The 22,355-nt window shown below is 35.6% G+C and overlaps 1 protein-coding gene across 1 annotated transcript in view; it reads left to right on the plus strand.

Annotated features, from left to right (window-relative positions):
* pan (transcription factor pangolin) overlaps nucleotides 1–22,355 on the plus strand; it is a 377,320-nt gene that overhangs the window by 335,088 nt on the left and 19,877 nt on the right. Inside the window, exons 9-10 of the mRNA XM_085953736.1 lie at nucleotides 8,494–8,589; nucleotides 12,739–12,945. Coding sequence (XP_085809862.1) covers nucleotides 8,494–8,589; nucleotides 12,739–12,945 — 303 coding nt within the window. The remainder of the gene's footprint in view (nucleotides 1–8,493; nucleotides 8,590–12,738; nucleotides 12,946–22,355) is intronic.

Raw genomic sequence — 22,355 nt, forward strand, 5'->3', positions numbered from 1 at the left:
GGGATTCATCAACTGTAGAAGGAGAGTAGAGTGGATGACTCTGATTGAAGCGGCCACCGCTATCTCTGAGCTCAGAGATTGTGACAATATTCCAGAAATGAAATTAAATAATCTCGAGAATGCAAGACATTGATTGTTGCTAGGAAAAAAAATATTTCGCGGCTTAAATGGGTCGGAATAGTTTTAAAAATTTGGGCAAGAAAAACTTAAGAAAATGATCTCGACTTTGTTTTTAATTAAATTCACCAGCAAAAAAAAATAATGGGCAAATGCAATGACCGATAAATTTATTCCGTTTCAAATGTGTTTAAATCTTTTTTTTTAAATTCACTTATAAAGCTATTAAAATAATCATGCAAATAAAATGACATACAAATAAGCGGACCAGAGATGTCAGTCTTTTGTACAGGTGAAAAAAGAAGTGCTTTTATCGCGTCGCCTAATTGAGTATATTCCTTTTCACTGCGCAGTAAGATAGATAGGTAGGTAGTTTGTGTGACGGTAGGACGTCCTATGTATTTCGACTTCGCATTTGAGTCTACAGAATAAATTGAAGATGGATTCTTTTGTAATTACGGCTGTCGTCTGTCGTCAGTCGTCAGCGCATGTGAAAGGATTACCAATTAACGTACGATGTAGCCAACTTTGCTGATGAACCTGCCTGCACAGTGCACATGATGGATTGATTGGTGATGAGGAATTCGACAACATCTTAGTTAAGTACTGCAGAAACACGGCTTTTTGGATATCTGTATTACCTTTTCTCGAAATGGTTATTCGGTTATTTGATGTTCAGGTATATTTTATTATTTGAATTCTCGTGAATTCGTGTCACCGTTTTTGAAGTTATGCTTCTTTTGGCGCGTTTGTGAAATCAGACCAGAGTGTATTTTTGGGGTGTGACAATATGTAACACATAATTTATTTTTTCACACGATAAAAAACGCACTCGATTGGATTCGAACCACCGATTGTTCGGTTATCAGCCGAACGCACTACCTTTACGCCACAGTATGATAATGCAATCGTGACGATTATACAGTATAGTATTATAGTTTAGAATTGTTCCGTTGCCTAGGCAGCGAATTTATTATTGTGGGCCATTTGCGATTCCTTACGTAAACAAATCGTCAGATTGACAGTTGGTACTTTAACTATAAAAACAACGAGAAACCATTATATAATTTAGTAATATAAGTTAAAGTGTATAGAAATAAACCAACGGCGTTCCAATAAGCGGTCCTTTTTCTTGAGTGTGTAATTTAACAAGATAATTAAGAGCTAGTCAAAGAATCTAGTTTATCACAAGTTTTGTTTTTGTTTTGTTACGCCAAAGAAGTATAAATTCTAACGCGTGTACGTACACCGTTTTTTTTGATACCATTTGTTACCACCTTAATTAAAAAGTAGTGCAGTGCTATTGTGGGAATTAGGTACCTACGACCCATACAATTGAATACAATTTTGATACCTGTAAAATTGATTTAATTACTTAGTCAATCTTTTTGTTGAAAATCATAACATTTAATTATTGTTTATCAAAGAATGGTGTAGGATTGATTTATCAAAAATTTATTGTATTAATGTATTTTTAATTTAGTTAAAAGAAAACATCGATTTTAATAGATAATAAAACTGTGTGTAAATCATCTTTACAGATTATATTATGATTAGAAAAACAAATTTAAATAAATTAGGTCGCAATTTAGTGTATCATTTAAGTTACGAGGGTGGGTCAATAAGTCCTTAGAAAAGCCGACAGGTGGCGCGACTAGTACTGTAAGCGGTTTGTTTTCATGCAGCGGCACTACCGATTCAGTATGCTGCGAAGTTTCAATCAGATTGGTCGGGTTGTTGTGTGTTTCTCGTACATTTAAAAAAAAAATTTGCTTGTTTACAAAAAATGGAGAAAATTGAGTTTAGAGCTGTTATTAAACATTTTAATATAAAAGGGTTAACAGCAAAGGAAATAAAAAATGAGTTGGATTTAGTTCACGGCATATCTGCTCCTTCACTTGCAACTATTTATAACTGGTTAAATGAATTTAAACGTGGTCGTACATCAACAAAGGATGAACCACGCTCAGGACGTCCTGTAGAGGTGACTACACCAGAAATGATCAATAAAATCCACGATATGGTGTTAAGTGACCGAAGATTAAAGTTGAGTGAGATAATTGAGGTTACAGGGATCTCAAAAGGTAGCGTCATTTCTATTTTACATGACAAATTGGGCATGCAAAAAATTTCTGCAAGATGGGTGCCGCGTTTGCTCACAGTCGACAATAAACTCAATAGGGTGGTGGCCTCTAAAGCCCTGTTGTCGCTCATGCAACGCAATCGGGATGAATTCTTTCGTCGCTTTGTGACTGTAGATGAAACATGGATACACCACTATACTCCCGAGACGAAAGAACAGTCAAAGCAGTGGATTGCGAAAGGCGAACCATGTCCAAAGAAGGCGAAAACCGTAAAATCAGCTGGTAAGGTTATGGCTACTGTATTTTGGGATGCACGTGGAATTATTTTCGTTGACTATTTGGAAAAAGGAAAAACAATAACAGGGGATTATTATGCATCTTTATTGGACCAGCTAAAAAACAAAATTGAAGAAAAACGGCCTCATTTAAACAGGAAAAAAATCCTCTTTCATCAGGACAATGCCCGTGTTCACACATGTTTACGATCAATGGCTAAAATTGAAGAATTGAAGTTCGAATTGGTCGACCAACCACCGTATTCGCCAGATTTAGCCCCCAGTGACTTTTTCTTTTTCCCAAACTTAAAAAAATGGCTAAGTGGACAACGTTTTTTTTCAAATGAAGAAGTCATCGATCGGACAAATGCTTATTTTGAGGACCTTCCGAAAACTTATTTTGCTGACGGTTTAAAAAAAATGAGAAACGTCTAACCAAGTGTATTGAGCTCCAAGGAGATTATGTTGAGAAATAAAAAAAAGTACAAAAATAAAAACTGTTTTAATGCTTTTTTCTAAGGAATTATTGACCCACCCTCGTAGCTTGAGCATATCTGGTCTTTCGGAAATGAAAGGACTTTGCGAAATAATAATGCACGAGCCGTGCGAGCTGCAGCCTACCGGTGAACCTGCATTCATATTGCACTCAAATGTACGCCAGCTACTACTACTTTGTACAATCAATCTAATACAAAATACTTTTTGTTTTTTATTTATTTATTATTTTGTGAAATAACTTACTGCCAATGGTGGACGAGTGTAGCTGTGTGTCGCGGGATCGAATTCACATATTTAGTGTTTATTTGTACATACCTAATACGTGTCCGACCCCCTCGCAAACTCGCCCGTCGCCTGGGTGTCGCATATAGATATGTGAATGCGGCGTTCGGCGAGCCGGTATAGGAATGACAAATTCGTAGGTGCTTGTATGTGTCCTGGCGTCATCGACTCACAGCACGAGAAGCGTGCAACTTGTCGATTGCAACAGTAGATGTTTTTTACAAACCAAAAAGGTCGCATTCGACCAATCTTCGGAGCTCCATTTGGCAACGTGTGTTTTGTGAATAACGATGACATGCGAGACGAGTTTTGATCTGAGAGCCGGCTAAGTCTTGGGTGCACGATATTTGTGATTTTGGACGTCGGCGGACATCTTCATTTCTGAATCTTATCTCACTATGTAATTTTAACATTGATCTTTTTATCGTTCACCGTGCCACTTGTCGTTTGGATACTAGGCCAGAGGCTTGCTATCACGGTCTTATGTTTCAGATCTTATGTCAAATTGGCCGAAGAACTGAACTCACTGAAACCAGTTTATTTCTTTGGCAAACGTTTGAATACCTCCCCAATTTAAAGGTCTACCTATTAAAATATAGACATAGTGTTCTACTTCTTCGATGATAGTCTTTTCATTTTCCATGTTTCAACAATCTACTATGCAAGAAAGAAATGCACCTTGATCATAATATTAAAATCATCATCTTTCTTTTTCTTTTTGTCATGGCTGTACTGAGCATACATTTAGCGGGGATGCAGACGATGTGCTAGCGGGCGAGTCGCGTTCTCTAATTACGCCGTCGATTCGCGCGTTTCGCAAATAGAACATACACATTCGTATTGCAAATATCGCATAGCACGCCACTGGCACTTTTTGAATTGTCAGTCGTCGACGTTGAATGGTGAAAGTTTAGTCTGATCGGATCATTGGGTTTACTTGAACATAGCTTCTGGAAAATAAAAGCGCTCTAGTATAGTACACAAGTCAAGGGGAATAGGACGATTCGGCACCGCCGACTGGGTGTTATTCATCCGGGCGCTGCACTGATAAATGGAATGCGCGAAAAAAATCCCGCAAGTGGACAATGTGGTCTTACCAGCCTTCTACATCGTTTACACATCCGTGGATATACTGATGACAGTACGTATTAACAATAAAATGCACGTGTAAACATGTATTAGCATGCAAGTTGCAAGATTGCATGCATGAATAAAAAAAGTTCGGAAGCTTCTGAATTTTCACGCGACAGTTGGGATCTGTTCAATATCTTCGCCTGCGCAGTAGAACGATAGTGGCGAACCTGCCGGTAAAAAACGAACTACACCGCACAGACTCATTTTGAGGTTAACCGTTTTCTACGACTGTCAAATAGTAGGTACCGTAAAATGACAACATCGGGTCTCCCTTACTCTTGAAGAATGAGATTGGCGAGACAGACCGCACTTTTACGTGTAAACAGTTAATATCGCTTTTTAGTTAATAAATGCATACTATTGCTGCAAGTACATGCACGTGTACAGGCGCTATAATTATTCTATGCTAGTACGTTACTATAATAGTATAGAGTAAATAGTATCTTCCAAAGTGGTGACCCCCTGTGTCTTAGGTGTAAAGTGTAAACGAACGTATGCTAATGGTACTCACGTATGCATGTGAAACATAAACATGTACCCGTAATGTAAAAGAAATAAAATAATTACCAGTAGTACAACGAGGCATGGAAGGAATGTTGCATGTTGGGCATAAGGCGGAAAGATCACACAATAAACCAGTATGTGAGTTGGCAGTAAGAGTACACGATGTGAAAGAGGCCGCTAAGCAAATGAAATAGCAATGGGCTGGACATATCGCTCGGCGAGTGGACAACCGCTGGAAAAATGCCGTCATACAGTGGTACCCAAGGGGCGTTTAATGCCCACAAGGACGCCCTAAAACCCGCTGGATAGAAGAACTCATAAAGTTCGATGGATTTACGTGACAGCGAAGAACTAGAAACCGATGAGAGTGGAAAGAGCTAAGGGAGGCCTTTATCCAGTGATTGATCGACCCTGGTTGATAATAATAATGATGCCTATTTATTATAGTGCGGTTGCAATACTGGCTCCTGATGCGCCCTGCAATTTTCAATGCCAACGAATTCAAATAATGTACCTAACTCGATTCACTCAAAATCTAATAAGCTCCGTTATAAAAATTAGGCCTTTCACCCTCTCATCGCACATATCGATCAATTTCCATATAGCGTTGCAATGAGAATGAACCGAAGCAGAGTTCTATTCATAGTCATTGCATCTGGTTTGTCGCTGAAGTCACATTCACATTGCAAAGACCCAACGATTTCCATATAATACCGCGGCGGACTGCAGTATAGACAGCGACTATCCATTGTAATTGCGTATGTATGTAGTTTTTTCAACAGGATGCACATTCTAATCGGCTTTTGTGGGGTAGTCTGCGATGCGGGCGTTAACCGAGCGCTCGCTTAATTGGAGGCGGCAATTAAAAAATAAAATTTGAAGGAACTTAATTGGTCTGGATGGGTTCGGTAGTCAGAAGTGGGCAGCATTGGATTTTGGGGAATATTTTAATATTTTATTAATTTCAGCAATTTTATGAACAAAAGTATGCAATTCGATAAACATTCTCCATGTATTTCTGGCGAATTGGTTTTTAATTAATAGTATCACGTTTTTTATATTAATACGTTAGAATTAAATTGGATGTTTTGATCGTTAGATACACAGAGCATCAGTTGTATGTGGTTTAGGTATTAGTTGGTAAGCTAATTATAAAATAATGTGGAGAAAATTAATTTAGTCTTACCTAATAAAGAAATCAAATCAAAATAAATCATCTGCCCTATCCTACTAACTAAATCGCTTTAATAATATGACTTTTAGTACGCTTTAATTAAATTATTAGAAAAATGGTTGATCGTTGTCTAAAGATCATGTGTATTATTAATACATGTAAATAATTAAGTTTCATTGGGAGATTATGCCTTTAATGGACCCCATCGCACATGGGTATTGAGGGCAATGAAAGGGCGGATGATCTGACAAAGGAAGCTGGCCATTCAGGGATGCTATCAGTGGATACCAGAAAACCTTGACTGGAATGAGGCCATAAAGAAAATGTGCCAAAGCATGTGAATAGATTTTCACCATAGGGCATCACTAGAAAATGGGGGAAATGGAGTAGTCAATTCTACCATCCCCACGGTTGGTGCCCTGGTTTGTATAGTCTCCTTTGAAGAGGAACGAGCTTAAGCTGGTACCGAGGCTAAGGACAGGGCATACAATGGGTAAAAGATTTGATGTCCTTATGGGAAAAAGCGATTCGCAGCGCTGCGATGAATGTGATGTTTTGGAGGACATTGTACATATAGCAGTACAATGCCATAAATATGAACGACACAGAGTACAGCTGCTAATTGCTGATATCTTTGAGAATATCGATGAATTGAAAGGTGCCCTAGCTTAACAGAATTGGAGTGAGGACCTGATCGGCGGATCCCCTTCTAGAAGAGAAGTGACGATATGACAGCGAGTCGCGGCCAAAGCCTCGGTAAAATCATTAAAAAAATAAGTTTCATTAAATTCTATTTATTTCAAAAATAATTGTTGATGTAATGTAGGCATTTCTTGTTTATTCCATTGTGGCGTAGTACCTATTCGTATTCTCATCTCTGAACACGTGGGTGCGGAGGTCAATCCTGAGTCTGACAAAACATATATGTTTTTTTATAAGTGTGTTTGGTACGACGATTACCCAGTCCTAGTAAAAATCTGTTAATATAGTCTTCACTCTATGTAGGTCAATGTAAAATTGCAAATGATACAACACTCCCTTATTCGTGATAATATACGTCATGTTTTGGTAAATATCAAACTGTGGACATGGAACTGGGAAGAAGGGTCAGAGGCAAGAGCCAAGGATTGCTCGATCACAAAATTTCAACTGACAAGATACTATGTTATGATACTATAAATACTAAGTTCTAGGTGAAAATGAAACACTTTCTTGGTTCTTGGTAAAAATTCTCGGATAGCTTGTTTGACGTCAAAAATTATATCGTTTAATTTTTAATGAAATGGATTGTCTATCTCTGTCGCCATTGGACGTGGAAGCACATTGTCCTGACGAGGCTGGCACACATTCATCGTGAGAGGAGTCTGAAAAAAAGGTTCCGCAGCCAGCTAGTCTCCTTATTTACCTACTAACTCCTTCCCTTTGTTTTATTTCCTCGCCAGGCACTCGCATTCTGTCGAGACCCCTAATTGGTCATACAAGAATACGAGATGAGAAGCTACTACAAACTACACACCTACTCGTATATTATGTAGTATTAGGAATATTTTTGCGTGTAGAAGCAGTGGAGGCGTTTCACTATGATCGAATGAAAAAGATCCGTTGAAGTAAGAGTTCATCAAATTGAATTTTAGCCAGTGTCATATTATTGATTGATTTTAATTCATGTCACCGCGTCTTTACAAAGTTACGATAAATTGCATCACTCAATCCGGTGTAAAAAATAGATGGCCACGGTGGCCGAGCGACTTACGCATCGGTTTATAATGCCAGCAGGTTTGAGTCCTGGGTCTCGCAAATACACTTATTGTTTTTCAATTTGTGCTTGGACTTAAGAGTATGGACCTAATAGACTTAGCAAGTGGCTAACATCCTTTCTAGAAAAAATAAGTGATTTGTTAATACAAACCTCCTCCACTTTGTGGAGGCTCGGACATGTCCAAAATAAAGAAGATGGTGTTTTTTTGTTGGAATTCTGTTATTATTAAGATATAATGCATACGCCACTGTCGAAATGAATGTGCTGTATGAAATCGGTGTCTATATGGCTGAAATCAATTTTATTCATATAAAGTTTCTTATTAATCCATTTCAATCGTTTTCTGCAACACTAGTCTCGCTTTCCGACATTCGTAAATTGTATTCACATAATATGGGAAATATACAACAGACACTAAAACTTTGATTAATTAGAATTCCATGCAAATATATGTTTCATCGTCGAGATGTGTGACATCCCCGCAGCTCTTTACATCCCTATCGGTACTTTGTGTTTCGCTGCAACGTATTTACTCCATTCCATTTACTCAAATTTCCAATCGATGTTAAACACAATCTACAATACCTAATTACGAACCCTAGTGATGATACCCATCTAATTTATAATATTGTAGTTAGTAAAACGTGTTGTTTATTTTTTTTGCAGGCATACTCCTAGCATGTATCCGATCTCAACTGCAGCGAGCGGGTTCAGAAGCCCGTACCCTACCTCTCTACCCATCACTAGCTCAAGCCTTACCAGGTAATTACACAATATCTATTATGCAGCTGTACAGTACTCGCACGTCGAGTTACTTCTCCAAAAAACAATTGTTTTCATCTTTGCATGTTATAAAAAATATTTTAACATTATGTGTATTTTATTTTGTTGCTTGATCGGTGGAATATATTTTGCTACACGTAAACATTATTTTCTTCCCTTTAATAAAGTAAGCTGTAATAAAATAAAGAAAGAGACGGCCAGACAGGGAAAGATAAAGATGTGAAATAACGCGCTAAACACGGTTTAATTTTTAATGAACTAGACTCCATGCATCCAGTCTTTCTATTTAATGATGCTTTGTGAAAGGTGATCTATGTAAACGCTTCGCGAGTTCTAGAAGTTTTTTTCCGTTCGAAATCAGTAATAATAAAGTTGTATCATCAGCCGTTTCTAACTTGTTATAAGGTCTAAGGCAGGGGTTCTTAACCTTTTTGCGGTGGCGGTCGCATTTGAGATTTGGGATAATAGTGGCGGGCGCACATCGGATTTTTAAAAATTTGGCCAAAACATTATCTTGAATAGGTATCTAAAATTTCTTCTTCAATTTTTGGTGTGTCTTCTTGAAGAATTTCCGCTATGGAATTAGCAATTTTAGCAATTTCTATGTATGTGTATTAAAGAATTTAAAAAAAATATATAACCATCGGTTCGATATTGGAAAATTGCTGGAATCTATTTTCAAATTACTCTAAAAGCGTATGTCTTAACACGAGTAATAAATAATTTTACGTCAAAAATATTTTCAACATTCACTTTTTTCATCCTTGGAAAATCTACAAGAGAATTTTTCGAAAAAATATTTATCAAAAACTATATTTTAGTTTTGAAGGCTTTTTTAAAACTAATCATTTCTGCTATATCTTTATTTTTTCCCTGGAGTTCAAGATTTAAATTGTTTAATTTTTCACAAATATCAGCCAATGATGGTTATCTAATTGTTCGAATGTTGAAATATTGATTGAATTGTTGAATATTGTTGAAAAAATTCTCAAATCTCAAAAATATGGTTATTTTCTTGCGATTTCAATAAATAATTTCAATAAAATCTTTTTTTTCTCGTTATTTAATACTTTGCCGGGGGCGCACGAAAATGGCTCCGCGGGCGCACACGCGGTTAAGAACCCCTGTTCTAAAGGATAACATATTTAAATGCAATCAGTTATCACACATGTGTGTAGTTTTGATCTTTCTTCAGTAAGCATTGTCTTATTTCATCAATCGACTTGAAGGCCTTGCAGGCGGTTAGATTTGGTTGGTTCTACACAATAGTATTAATCCATGATTAGTCCGATCAAATCTGACGTTGCATACAAAACAGCTTGATTTTGTCACTGGATACTTGTTTTCTGAATAGCATGCCTATGCCTCTATCCATGGCTCATACTTTTATCGTCAATGTAACATTTAGGATTTATTGTATAGATAAGTAAAATGTGAACGAATTGTATGTAAATATCCACATGTACCTTTTTGTACCGTCATATAGACACAACTTCATATTGTTATGTCTAAACCAACCAAATTGGCCGGACCGGATCAAATGTGATCGTCTGGAGAGTTTCTTTTATGTATTTTTTGCTATTCGCAATTAGTCTTGTCTGTATATTGTATACCTAGATCGCATGTATTGGGACAAAATCTTTAAATTCTATTAACTCAAAACTAGTTATTCTTCAATATATGGGAATTTGTACTTAGTGCAAAAATTTGTTTATGACTTCGGTGGCCGTAGTCTATTAATAATATTGCCTGCGCGACTGTACACAATATGACTTTCCTGTTTTATAAAACATAATTACATAATATATTTCATAGCCAACTACCTCGAGAACATTCATTTGCTTTATAGATAGGTATTTCTTCAGTATAAGTAAATGGTTCATAATTCTATACCATAGCAATATTTAAAAAAACGGCCATCGTTCATTTGTTGGGAATACTATCTTATATCCATAGAAGGTGCATTAAATTTCTTCACTATTCTTTTGGTCCGCTTTCATCGTTTAAGGCTTAAAAAATAAACCCTGGGATGTTTAAGTTGTGATGAGAATTCTAAAATTTTCATGTGATTTTCTTTTTTGTTTTAGTAACTATTTTTTTAAAATGCTTTATTAACGTGGGCGAAGATTATTAATATAAAATGTTTACAATATATATATAATGTATGCTTTTTGCAAGGTGATTCGTAACTATCGATCCGATAAGCATATTTAGTATATCTTATTACAATAATGCTTTTGTTGTTATTTTATACCTAGTATTATTTTAATTTGATCAATCACACTCCACGCAATAATTTGATTAATAAGCCTGTAATATATTTAATAACACAGATTTGATAGTAATTTATCCACAAAATTTTATATAGTCCACGATCATATATTTTTGACATTCCAAATTTAACGTCAGTATAAGCGGATTTAGCCAGTCTCGGATATTTTTGTGGAATTATTTTGATCTGTTTTATTTTATATAATGGCTTTCCAGTTCTACCAATAAAAATAATTATAAAACATTAAAATGATTATTCCGATTGTTTTTTTATTAGGTAATACCACAATACCACAATTCCGAAATACCCTTTCCTTAAAACAAAAGCTTCTTAAATATTTAATGGCCAATGGCAGACGACAAACAATATGGTACTTTTGAATGGTTGTTGTTTTTGGGTACAAAGAGGTTTTTTTGAAAAGGGTTTTCTTTATTCGCGGTCCATTTTGCATTCAGCTTTTTTCCGTTTTTTGCCTTTCGCTAACGCTGTTTCCGATGCCTCTGTTTGTAGGCGTGGGAAATTCGGTTTGTTGTCAACCTAACTGGTTTATGGAAATAAGTGAATACATCATATTATAATGATGTACGAATATGTATCCGAATAAAATATAAGACTTACCTACTAATATCAATTGCTCTAAGCAAATAATATGATACTAGCTGCCCGGAACTACTCTCTATGGGAAGTTGGCGTAGCGTGTTGTGCGAATTGCTATTTGGGAGTAATACTTTGCTTTTAATATTAGATAAAAGTGGAATAATATCATAAATATCACTAGTATTAATCTGTAAATAAGTCAATAGCGTATACCTTGCCTACTCCACACGCAAGGGCCAACAAGGGATTGAAAGTTTATCATAGGTCGAAAGAGAAAATACATTTAAAAAAATTTATGGCATCCTAGTTGGTATGCTAAACTTCAATACTACACATGCCTGCAGGTAGGTCCGAGCACTTCCATACTCGTAATGTAGTTCGTGCCAGGTTGGTTGATCTGCTGTGTATTGGTTATTCCATTGCTGTTGGGTTTCCGATAACTGATTTGAGCATGTGGCTCATTGCTTTACTGTCCTCTGGCTACGACGACCTACGTGGTGTATTATTCTACTAGCCACCATAGGGTCATGGTCTTATAGATATAGCGAGACTATAAAATGTTTTATTTTTATATGAAAAAAGACACTTGCGTTTTGGAGAAATCTAAAGTGGTTGATTTTCTGAACTTTCTCATGGGTACTTTATTTTCTTTTTATGGCGTTTGTATTATAATGTATGAAACTCATAATACTAATCCTACTTGGTTAATAAACAGGTCCCAATACAGTAGTGAGTAGGATATTATTTCAAAATAGTGAACGCACCACATTTTTCCAACCATCAAGTAGTGTTCTTTTATCATCGTCCTATGTACAACGAAATATTTAAAACCTGAGTCGCTACGAATTGAAAGCGGTAAATATATATTTTTTGTAAACTGTTCAAAAGCATAACAACATAATATTTAAAGTACAGTATTTTTGCTGGAATTTAGCTTTTACTCCGTAATATTATTTGTGAACCGTAAAAAATATCAGATTTATTAAATTTGAAATGACAACTACCGAATTTTATCAAAGACTTGAACATATTGTCGACTTCGATAATACAATTGTAAAGAAAAATACTCACCCCTTTCATTACAAATCTTGACATTATACCGGACAACTCCTTCCCTTATAATGTTACGTCATAGACTACCCCCAATGTATTGCAGAGTCAGCGACCATATTCAATAGCATTTCGTCAATAAACTGTCATCTACACATTATTTTTATGTACAGATTAAACTAACGGTATTTTATGCATTTTCCTTACAGTGAATTGTACCGGTTCTCACCTGGTTTGATAACTAGCGGGCACCCCCTCTCGCCGCACCCCCTCCATCCCCTTTCGCCTCACGCGCATGCGGCGCACCGCGCGGTGCAAGTGGCACACCACGCCGCCCACGCGGCGTTATCTCATCAGCCTCAGAACAGCAAAGAGCACCAGGAGCAAGAGTTGCTGGCAGCGCACAGATACTCCAGGTATGTTATATTCAATTTCCTTTGCTCATACCTTTAAAACTATCAAGCATAATGTTTTGCCTCCACTATCCACCTCTACCACGTCTTTACGACATTTAAAACGTCTACAGTGTGCGGGTGGTATCGAAAGAGAAGCGAGCTTTAAAGTTGTGCTGGAATGAACTTTCGAGACCTCGTCGTACACTAGAATATGGAAGATTTCTGTTGATACTGTGATTTATGATTTTACTTTGGTTGGGCCTAGTTAGATAAATAGGTGATCTCTGCTGTATGCAAACGCAAATTAATCTAAGTGTCTCTTGTAGATACTTGGTTCTAACTGTAGGTCGGGCAGACTTTATGAACTTTTCCCTTTCAGCCGGTATATTCAGTTCGTGAATTTTATGATGTGCTTAGGTATTGACGCGTGGATCAGAATGCTGGCCACTCATTAGACTAAGAGAAATATGGATATCTTTGAGAGAAGAGTTTTAAGAAGAATATTTGGGCCTATTCAGGAAGATCGCATTTGTAGATCAAGGTATAATGAGTTCACTTTTGATGGGGACGAAAAAACACGTGGCATATGAAAATGCAGATACTGCGCTGGATCTGTCACGTGCATAGAATGCCGGATGAGATGCTGGCAAACCGGCCCATATACACGCAACGCCCAATGGCAAGAGAAGACCTGGACAGCCGAAACTGCGATGGCTGGACTGATATTTAAGCCACATGATATTTAAGAATGCTCTGTTGAAGCAACTTCTGGGTGTTTGCGCTGGATCGTCCACGACCTAGGAAGTTTTTGAAGGAGGCCACGACCCGTCAATGTTTGTGGTGTCATATTAATAATAATATACCTATCTAATTAACATTATTAAATTTGTTGTAATAAGTACATATTATATGCAAGTAAATCATAAAAGGTGATTGGTTCAGACAGTACCTACCCAATAAATGTTTGATACACAAGTCTATAACTTTGAAAATTAAAATGATCATAATTATTACACTATAAAACCGACGAAACTTCATCTGGGGCAATTACTCATCCGCTACTCGAGTTTAATAAATTATTTTTTTACATCACCCAAACATACACTGTCGATTTTTTCATAGGTTGCTCTCCCTCACTACCTTAACTACTTAAGTCTTCTTTAACTCTGGTTTACGACTTATTTGCTAGTTGTTTTCATACACAAATCAAAATTTCAAATTCTATTTTTTATTGTTTTCTTTTTATTGATCCTAATGATATTAGGTACGGATAGAAAATATATTTTTTTAATTTTGCATATTGTTGTTCACTGGCACTCAATAATTTATTATATTATCATAGATCCCAGTCGGCTCAAGATTTTTTTCAAGTTTACATTAAGGTGACGCATCAGTGAAACGCCAAATAATTTTCAACTGTACGCGCGACGAAATTTTGTACTCGCTTCGCATTCATTGAGAGAACGTCGAGTCAGACATACGTCACTTTGATGCGTGATGGCGACGGGCCAATTAATTCTAAAATCGTGTAAAGATGACTAAAAACGTTACCCATTTACTTTAAAAAGAAAACATGTCAATGAATATATTATTATTGTTACTAATAGAATAATAAACAGAACATAAAATGGACGTATGTGTGATTTATATGAGAAATAATATTTCGTTTGACAGGCGTCTTTTGCACCCGCGACCCGCAATCCGCACATCGCCTAGCAACGATCTTTTTAGACCGTGCCTCAACTAATGCATGGCCTTAAAGTAATACCTACTTTGATTTAAAATACCAAAGCCGATCGTCAAATAGTAGCTCAATTTGGAAAGCACTTCAGTGAGTATGAAAAGGCCAATAGTTAAAATTTGTTGTAATAAAGTATGACTCCTTTCGAATAATGGACTATGTGCGTGGGCGCGATACCCGAGAGATGCAGGTTCGATCCTGCGGGGTGTATTTTAAAAAGTATGTATCTATGTATGTTGGATAATTTATGCTTAAACGTTATTTATTTAACGAATAATTAACAAATTTCGAGAATGTATCATTATTTTTATTGAATATCGTAAATTTAATAAATTCTAGACATAATATACCTTATATAATCTTAAAAAAATATACAACACCGGGCTGGAATCGCACCCGCATCCATCGGGATCGCGCTAATTATTGCGATTTCAAATGGTGCATGATAATGTATGCGTTACCGAAGCCCAAGTTTGTATATTTTAAATTTTCTCTTGAATATAAAATAAACACAAGTACAAGGATGTCACAACGAAAATTTGGAGCAATCCTGACGCCTATCTATGAACCAAATTTAATAATCTTACTTTGTTATAAATTTCGAATGTGGTAGGTAGCTTCGAAGGCACTCAGTGGCTATAGCGCATGTCAAGCGATAGGTATGTGTGTTTTAAAATCCCACTCGGTCCAAGATTTTTTCAAGGATTTTTAATCGGCAAGTGTGAAAAGAATTGCAGTCAGTCTGTCTAACGCTTAAGTGACAAAAATAATACGTTATCTATGTTATTGACATTGTTAATAAATCTATAAAAACCCAGTCACAGTCGATTGCTAATTAAAAAAAAGTTTTTTTGAACGCCTAGATAAGAGTTATTATATTATACGTAGTCATTATAATGAAAGCTTTTCCACAATCCAAACGTATTAGAAAAACTCCTGTCTCTGGGCAATCCTATGTTGTATGCGTTCCGGATGAATCGACTTCATCGGGATACGAAGCGATGTTCCTGCATAATTTATTTGACGTCTTAACGAGCCAGCCGCGGAGCTCTGCATCGAAATATTTATTTCGTACGTCATCTCAACAGTGTTATCATGGGAAGCATGTGTGCTCAACCGGAAACCGCAGTCCATCTATAGCCAAATAGTAATGGATGTAGATATAGGAATCACAGTGTTATCAAGCTTCATTTAAAAGCTTAGAAGGCTGAAAAAGCTCATAATATAAGAATACTTAGTTAAATCGTTACTCTCTCTTCGTTTAATATTTGATTATAATTTCGCCACTTAATTGATTAATTTTGAAATACACTCGTTATACATTTTATTATCCAGCGATTCATATCATTATGACAGTTGTGATTCAAAATTGTAATTCAAAAGTTGTTACCACTAAAATGTTGTTTGTCGAAAAAGAAAATTAATACTTTAGTTGTGCATGAAATATAGGGTTGGTAGCAAAACCCATTCTATTCAGGCCGCAGCACAACACTGTACATTTTGATAGTAGTGCTACTTTTATACTTATATTGCATTATTGTATTTTTTTGTAGACAACGATGATTATTTCATATTCTAATTCCTGCCTTAATTAATATGAACGAAGAACACATCGAAAATCTACATTTATTTTGAAGTTAAGTAATAATTAACACTACCATAAGACATCGCAATTTAGTGCCGCGGCCTGACTATTGACGGCCTTGGATTGGTGGATAGTTATCGGTTTAACATTATTATAATGGTATCCATCCCACGCTGGATGGATGTATTCCATAATGGATGTCAAGGGTTGTCGGATAAACATCTTGTATGTTTGCCTGAATGCGTGTGACCTGATTGATATCCACAGTTATATATCCATAAGTATAATTACATTCGTGATAATCATGATATTCCTGACTAATAGTGAGTGTAAGATGCGCATATACCATTTCTTCCTGTGCGCAAGATTTTGGATCGGCTAAATTGTATAATTGTCTACGGTCGCTATTGCCGTCAGTATTTACATATTATCATATCGGTTTATCTTGCTCGACCTTCCTCTCGTCTTTTCTTGTTAATTGTTGGTCCAGATCATATTACAATGGTTCAGGGACACCTCACTACCTCACCTCTAAAACCCGCTCGATTGAAAAATTCAATAACTTACAAATATATGTGTTAGTGAAGGACTAGGGACCGAGGAGAGTGGAAGGAGCTGGCGAGACCTTCATCCAACGGTGGATCGACCCCGGCTGATGATTGTGATTACATATTTGTTTAAAAAAAACTTCTTAGCAAATTCAATTTTTTAAATTAACAATGATTTTTTTTTGCTAATAATTGAACATTCCGTTTACTGTAAGTTAGTTAGCCCAATCTCTACTAAAATTGCAATTCAACATGTCTCGTTCACTCAATCATCTCGACTGTAACTTTTAATTTGAACAAATCCGCTGAAAGTAATGGCCTCCGACGCTAAAAATACTCTCTCGATTTGAATTCGAGCATTCATATAGTTTTTCATTCCTCTATCAAATTAATTCTATGTTTTTTTTAACTGACTTAGGAACGCTGCTCACGCTGTATGTAGCTATGCCACTATGAATATATTTCGATGATTTGTTTACTTGTTATTTTCTATGCTCATTCTGTAAATACATTGTACTGCTACTTGACAGTCGACACATTTTTAAGAACTCGTTTAAGATAGGTTGATTAAATAGTTAATTTCGCAATACAAAGATGGAACAGGGTTGATGGAACTGTTTTTTTTTATCCACGATAAAGCTTTTTAGATGTACCTAATCAGGTGATTGGTGGAAACGCAGAACGACGATGTAAAATAATATGGTGAATATTTCAAAAAAAGAATAGAAGTGATTATGTATGTATTTTGGTACCCCCTTCCGGATCCTTTGCATAAGCGAGTAAAAGTATCAGATTGCTTGATTAACAATCGAAACGAATAAAATAGGGTGATGTGTCGAATCACAATGTACAACGTAACTGTTCATTATTTGTAACCTAATTGTGATTTATTAAATGAACGCGTTTTTTTTCGTGGAACTCTATTATGATTTGTCACAGTATTATTATTAATTGGATAATTATTTTCGAATCATTTGTATTAATAGATATTGCGGGTTACAAAAACATCTTGAGATGTATCCAAGTTATTGGTTGACCGTTTTGCAGATAGGTTTGTAGTCTGAAACAGCTGTTCACGCTAATAATAGTTATTAAATTTGAGAGTTAATAATTGTTTTGTAGCACAATATTACTACTAACTTCAATTATTATTGATGGTAATTAATGAAATAGTTTCGACCCTTTTCCAAAGGTTAAGGCCCGTTTCAGACGGGACACCGGTGTCGCGCTCGTATATAATAAGGAGGCCTTTGTATTCGAATAAGAGGGCCTTTGTATTATGTTTATGAACGCCCCGAGCTCATGAGTCAAAGCGTGTCTGGTACACTTTTCCGTCGGCCGCTACATTCTCAAGCCGCCGATACACTTGTTTTTATGACCGCAGCCAGTTTTATGTTCTAATTTATATCGCGAAATTATGCGTTGACTCATTAGCTCTGGGCGTTCATAAACATAATACAAAGGCCCCTTTATTCGAATACAAAGGCCTCCTTATTATATACGAGCATGACACTGGTGTCCCGTCTGAAACGGGGGTAACAGTCGGGTTTCTACAAATGAATGATTATAGTGTGTATTGTACCTATATGGCATTTAATTATGTATTTAGCAAAAAAGAAAGACATTACTAAAAAATAAATCAGAATGAAAAGATACATTGTTGAATGCCTTGAATGTATTAAATTATTTCAGTAATTAAAATTTCCTATTTCTATCCAATATTCTGAAATGTTAACGTATTAGGGTAGCTATTCGAATCAATTTGGTAATTAACATCGTAACGTTTTTCCGCCTTTGTTATTTGGTACTTTACGTAATAGAGCCTGTAACCTTAAACTATCGTGACAATAACTTTACTGTTTACACGTAAAAGTGTCGACTGTCTCTCCAATTCATTCTTTACGAGTGAGCGAGACGCGATGTTGTCATTTTATGGTACTATTTCGTATTATTTGACAGCTAGTGAAAATCGGTCAACCTGAAAATTCGTTTTTTTGCCGGCAGGTTCGCCACTATCGTTCTACCGCGCAGGCGCAGATCGAAATAATCTTACTGTCAATGAAAATTCAGAAGTTTCCAAACTTCTTTGATTCATGCATGTAATCTTGCCATACTAATGCAGGATAATACATGTTTACCCATACATTTTATTACTGTCAACAGTAAATCCATGCACGTGTAAACGGGGTATAAACGTATGTAATTTGACTGCTCATGCATCTCCAGCATGGTGGAAAAGGTATTTTCACTACTTTCGCAGAGACCTTTCCTTGTCGTGGTGTTTTACCAGCCACCCGAAGCTCATTACAAAATCCGTATTCTTTATAATAGTCGACAGCCCGTTATATAATATTATTCTACTACGACTTTGATCCTCTTCTAAAACCATGTCAATATTGCAACAAACGCAATATTATAATAGTTACATGTAAATTGTACGTAAAACATTTCACCATGACCTTTTCTATCTGAAAGAAAAATGACCGTATACTATACGGCAGTGGCGAAGGGTGACTTTTTGAAAGAGGTAGGGTGTGGGAGTAACCATGCTTGTCAGATATATTTGCGGGAAATAAGAAGATAACCCAATATTACTACTGATGAATAGGTACGCTAAAACGAAGAAATTTCAAAAGCTTAATTTGTTTGTTGTAATTAGTTCATAAAAATAAGCAATTAGTTTGAATTACTTATGTATTTTCCTAAACATTTATTAACGTAACATACGCTTAAAATATATTACCTATCATCTATGAAAATATCCGTTGTTGTATATGTATTAGGTATGTTCAATAACAATTTATAATTTAACGCGTAAAACTAGACATTTTAAAATACTTCTATATTAGGTAGGTACAATATCAGATATATAAATTGTCTAATGAGTGAACTAATAAATAAATAAAAATCATGAGATAAATAATTTTATATTTTTAACAACAACCAATACATATTTATGTGATTGAATCCCATAGAAATTATTTTTTAAATTATCTTCTTATTAATTATTTTGAATAAATGTGCTCTCGCGACGTAAGCTCTAACGAAACAGCTTGTACATTTGTATGCGGGACGCCAGACATTTCGAAATAATGAAAAAAAAACTTCATATTGAAAAACCCATCGATTCACGCGAAAATAATCCTATACAATATGTGAAGCGAAACGCGTTGTGTTCTATTTTTTTAAAACTTTCGAGAGATGCCATAGATGGTGCTTATTGAAATATGGGAAAAGATCGTAAAATTATGACAATTATACGATAGATGTCTTTGGGCATATTGCATATATTATTATTTGTGATTATATCAATACGTCAACATGAAAATAAAATTTATTTTTCTTAAGAAGGTAGGCTTTAAATAATCGCCTAGTATGGAGTCTTCGCCACTGCTATACGGTCTCTAATTTTATTAGATTCAATATGAACTTTAATTTATTTTTTAATATATTTATTTATTAATTCAATTTTCATAGCTGATTTTGGCAAAATTCATGAATTCAAGAATGAAAACCTAATCTAACCTAACAGATAATCCAGTATTTCGGCTATTTTCAAAATTTGTTTGCTGCTGGCTTCCTGTAAAGTGCAAACTAGCAATCGTGTTTTATTTAGACATGAATTCTATGTCAGTACTATAGGACCCAAAGAGGTTGGACGGTCTTTAATATACAGCCATATTATATTTCCGCATTTCACGGTGAAGTTTAATACGGCGAACTGCATAATTACAAGTTTCCGGACACGTTTGTAGGTATCTATGGCGTGAAAATTGAGTATATTTTATCGAAATGATAATCGTTATTGAGAGTATTTTTATTTATAAAGGCCGCTGGCGAGATGTTAGTGTGTTGAAAATTTATTTTTCTAATAAATATTTCCACCCAAACTAATATGTTGACAAGTAGGCTGACAAAATGATCTTTTAAACATTTTTCCAACATCGTCTAACAAGCGCCACTCGATTTATTGGGCGGCGGAAATAGAAACTACACGTCTGCAAGAAGCTCAACTAGTCATTCACGTACCGGAGGGAGATTTTTAGAACTCTTAATGGCCGAACACATTATTTAATAACATGGCAGTTAAAATAAATACGCTTGATTCATGGTATAAATTTTGAAGACGAATGTAAAATTGAAACATTTATGGCGGATAAAATAATGCCTGGCCTTCTAATGATGGATTTATTTACACGTTGGCTGGAAACCCACGAACCCATTGTAAAACATAATAATTAATAATATTATTCTTCTCTATATTCATTAAATTCTTCTGGCGTATTTTTATTTTTCGCTGTGTGGAATATTATGTATTTTTTGTGCCATCAATCACCTATTGGAGATCGATGACCATCAGGGCGATCTTCCCCTTTATGGTTGTGTGAAAGAAAATAAACGACTGTAGAATTGCACTTATTCAAAATTGCGCCAATCCAATGGGTTAACAGTCACCGACTTTTATATCGATGCTTCTCGTAGAATTCTATTTCGAATCTAGATTATGAATGGATTAATCTTACAATAAACATGTCTCCAAAATACATCCATATGGTTTTGCTTAGTCATATCGTTTCATTATGTCTGTCTTCTAAAAACTAACCGTTAGTGACGCCAATTTTCATTATAAAAAGTGGCATCGATTTGTTTTGTTTTAATAAACAGGAATTTCATTGGTAACTGCACTTGTTTTACAATTCAACCAATGACAGTTACTTTTGTAATCTTACCTATTCTTTTGCAGATTCGTTAAACAACATTACAATCCTCTTTACTCCTTTCTGTGTCGTAATTCTCTTCTACTTCCTTTCTCCTCAAGAATCGCGTATCGATTTTAGATTTTTTTCCTCAGGTCTATTCTAGTGAAGCCTTTTGGGTGGTTAGGTGTCTTTCATTGTTGAGACAGGGTCTGAGACCAAATCGGGTCGCCACTTTCACGTATGAGACGACTGGGTGGAAACTGCAATGCGTACAGTTCGTGGTTGTATCTTCGTATCCACGTATCCACACACGGCTCTAAATGCCCTTCTCAATACGTATCCGTACATTCATATTAATATTTCAATATGTGCCATATAAGGGTTTTGTAGAACTTTATTTTAGATTGAGAAAGCATTCAAGTCTACATTCTGAAGTGTATCTGTAAAGTACCGTAGTTAGGGCTAAATCAGTGTTTCCCAACCTTATTTCCGCCAAGCCCCACTTTTTTTTTTTTTTACTTATTCTATAAAATTTTATAGTTAACTAATTCTGAAAAAAAATGAATTGCTTCAAATAAAAAATGCACATGGACAATACTATTTTTAATTTAACTTTCGCAAGTAAATACTATGTACTTATATTACGTTACAATATGACAACTCGGAAGAAAATTAGTGCGATCCTTGTGCTATGCTTCGTCTTCAAGTGATTTTCAAGATGTTCTTTTTCCTCCGGTGGGGCGTATGCCCCACTTTGGGAATCACTTTGTTAAATAGACTAGTTTTTTTCTGTCAACGATGAAAGGTTTCCAATAAAACTTACTAAAGATTATTTTATTTAAACAGTGGTAAGTGAT

Source organism: Rhyacophila brunnea, unplaced genomic scaffold (assembly GCF_057557595.1).
Source record: "Rhyacophila brunnea isolate RB1 unplaced genomic scaffold, BYU_Rbru_1.0 scaffold_4, whole genome shotgun sequence".
In the NCBI taxonomy this organism is placed as follows: Eukaryota; Metazoa; Arthropoda; class Insecta; order Trichoptera; family Rhyacophilidae; genus Rhyacophila; species Rhyacophila brunnea.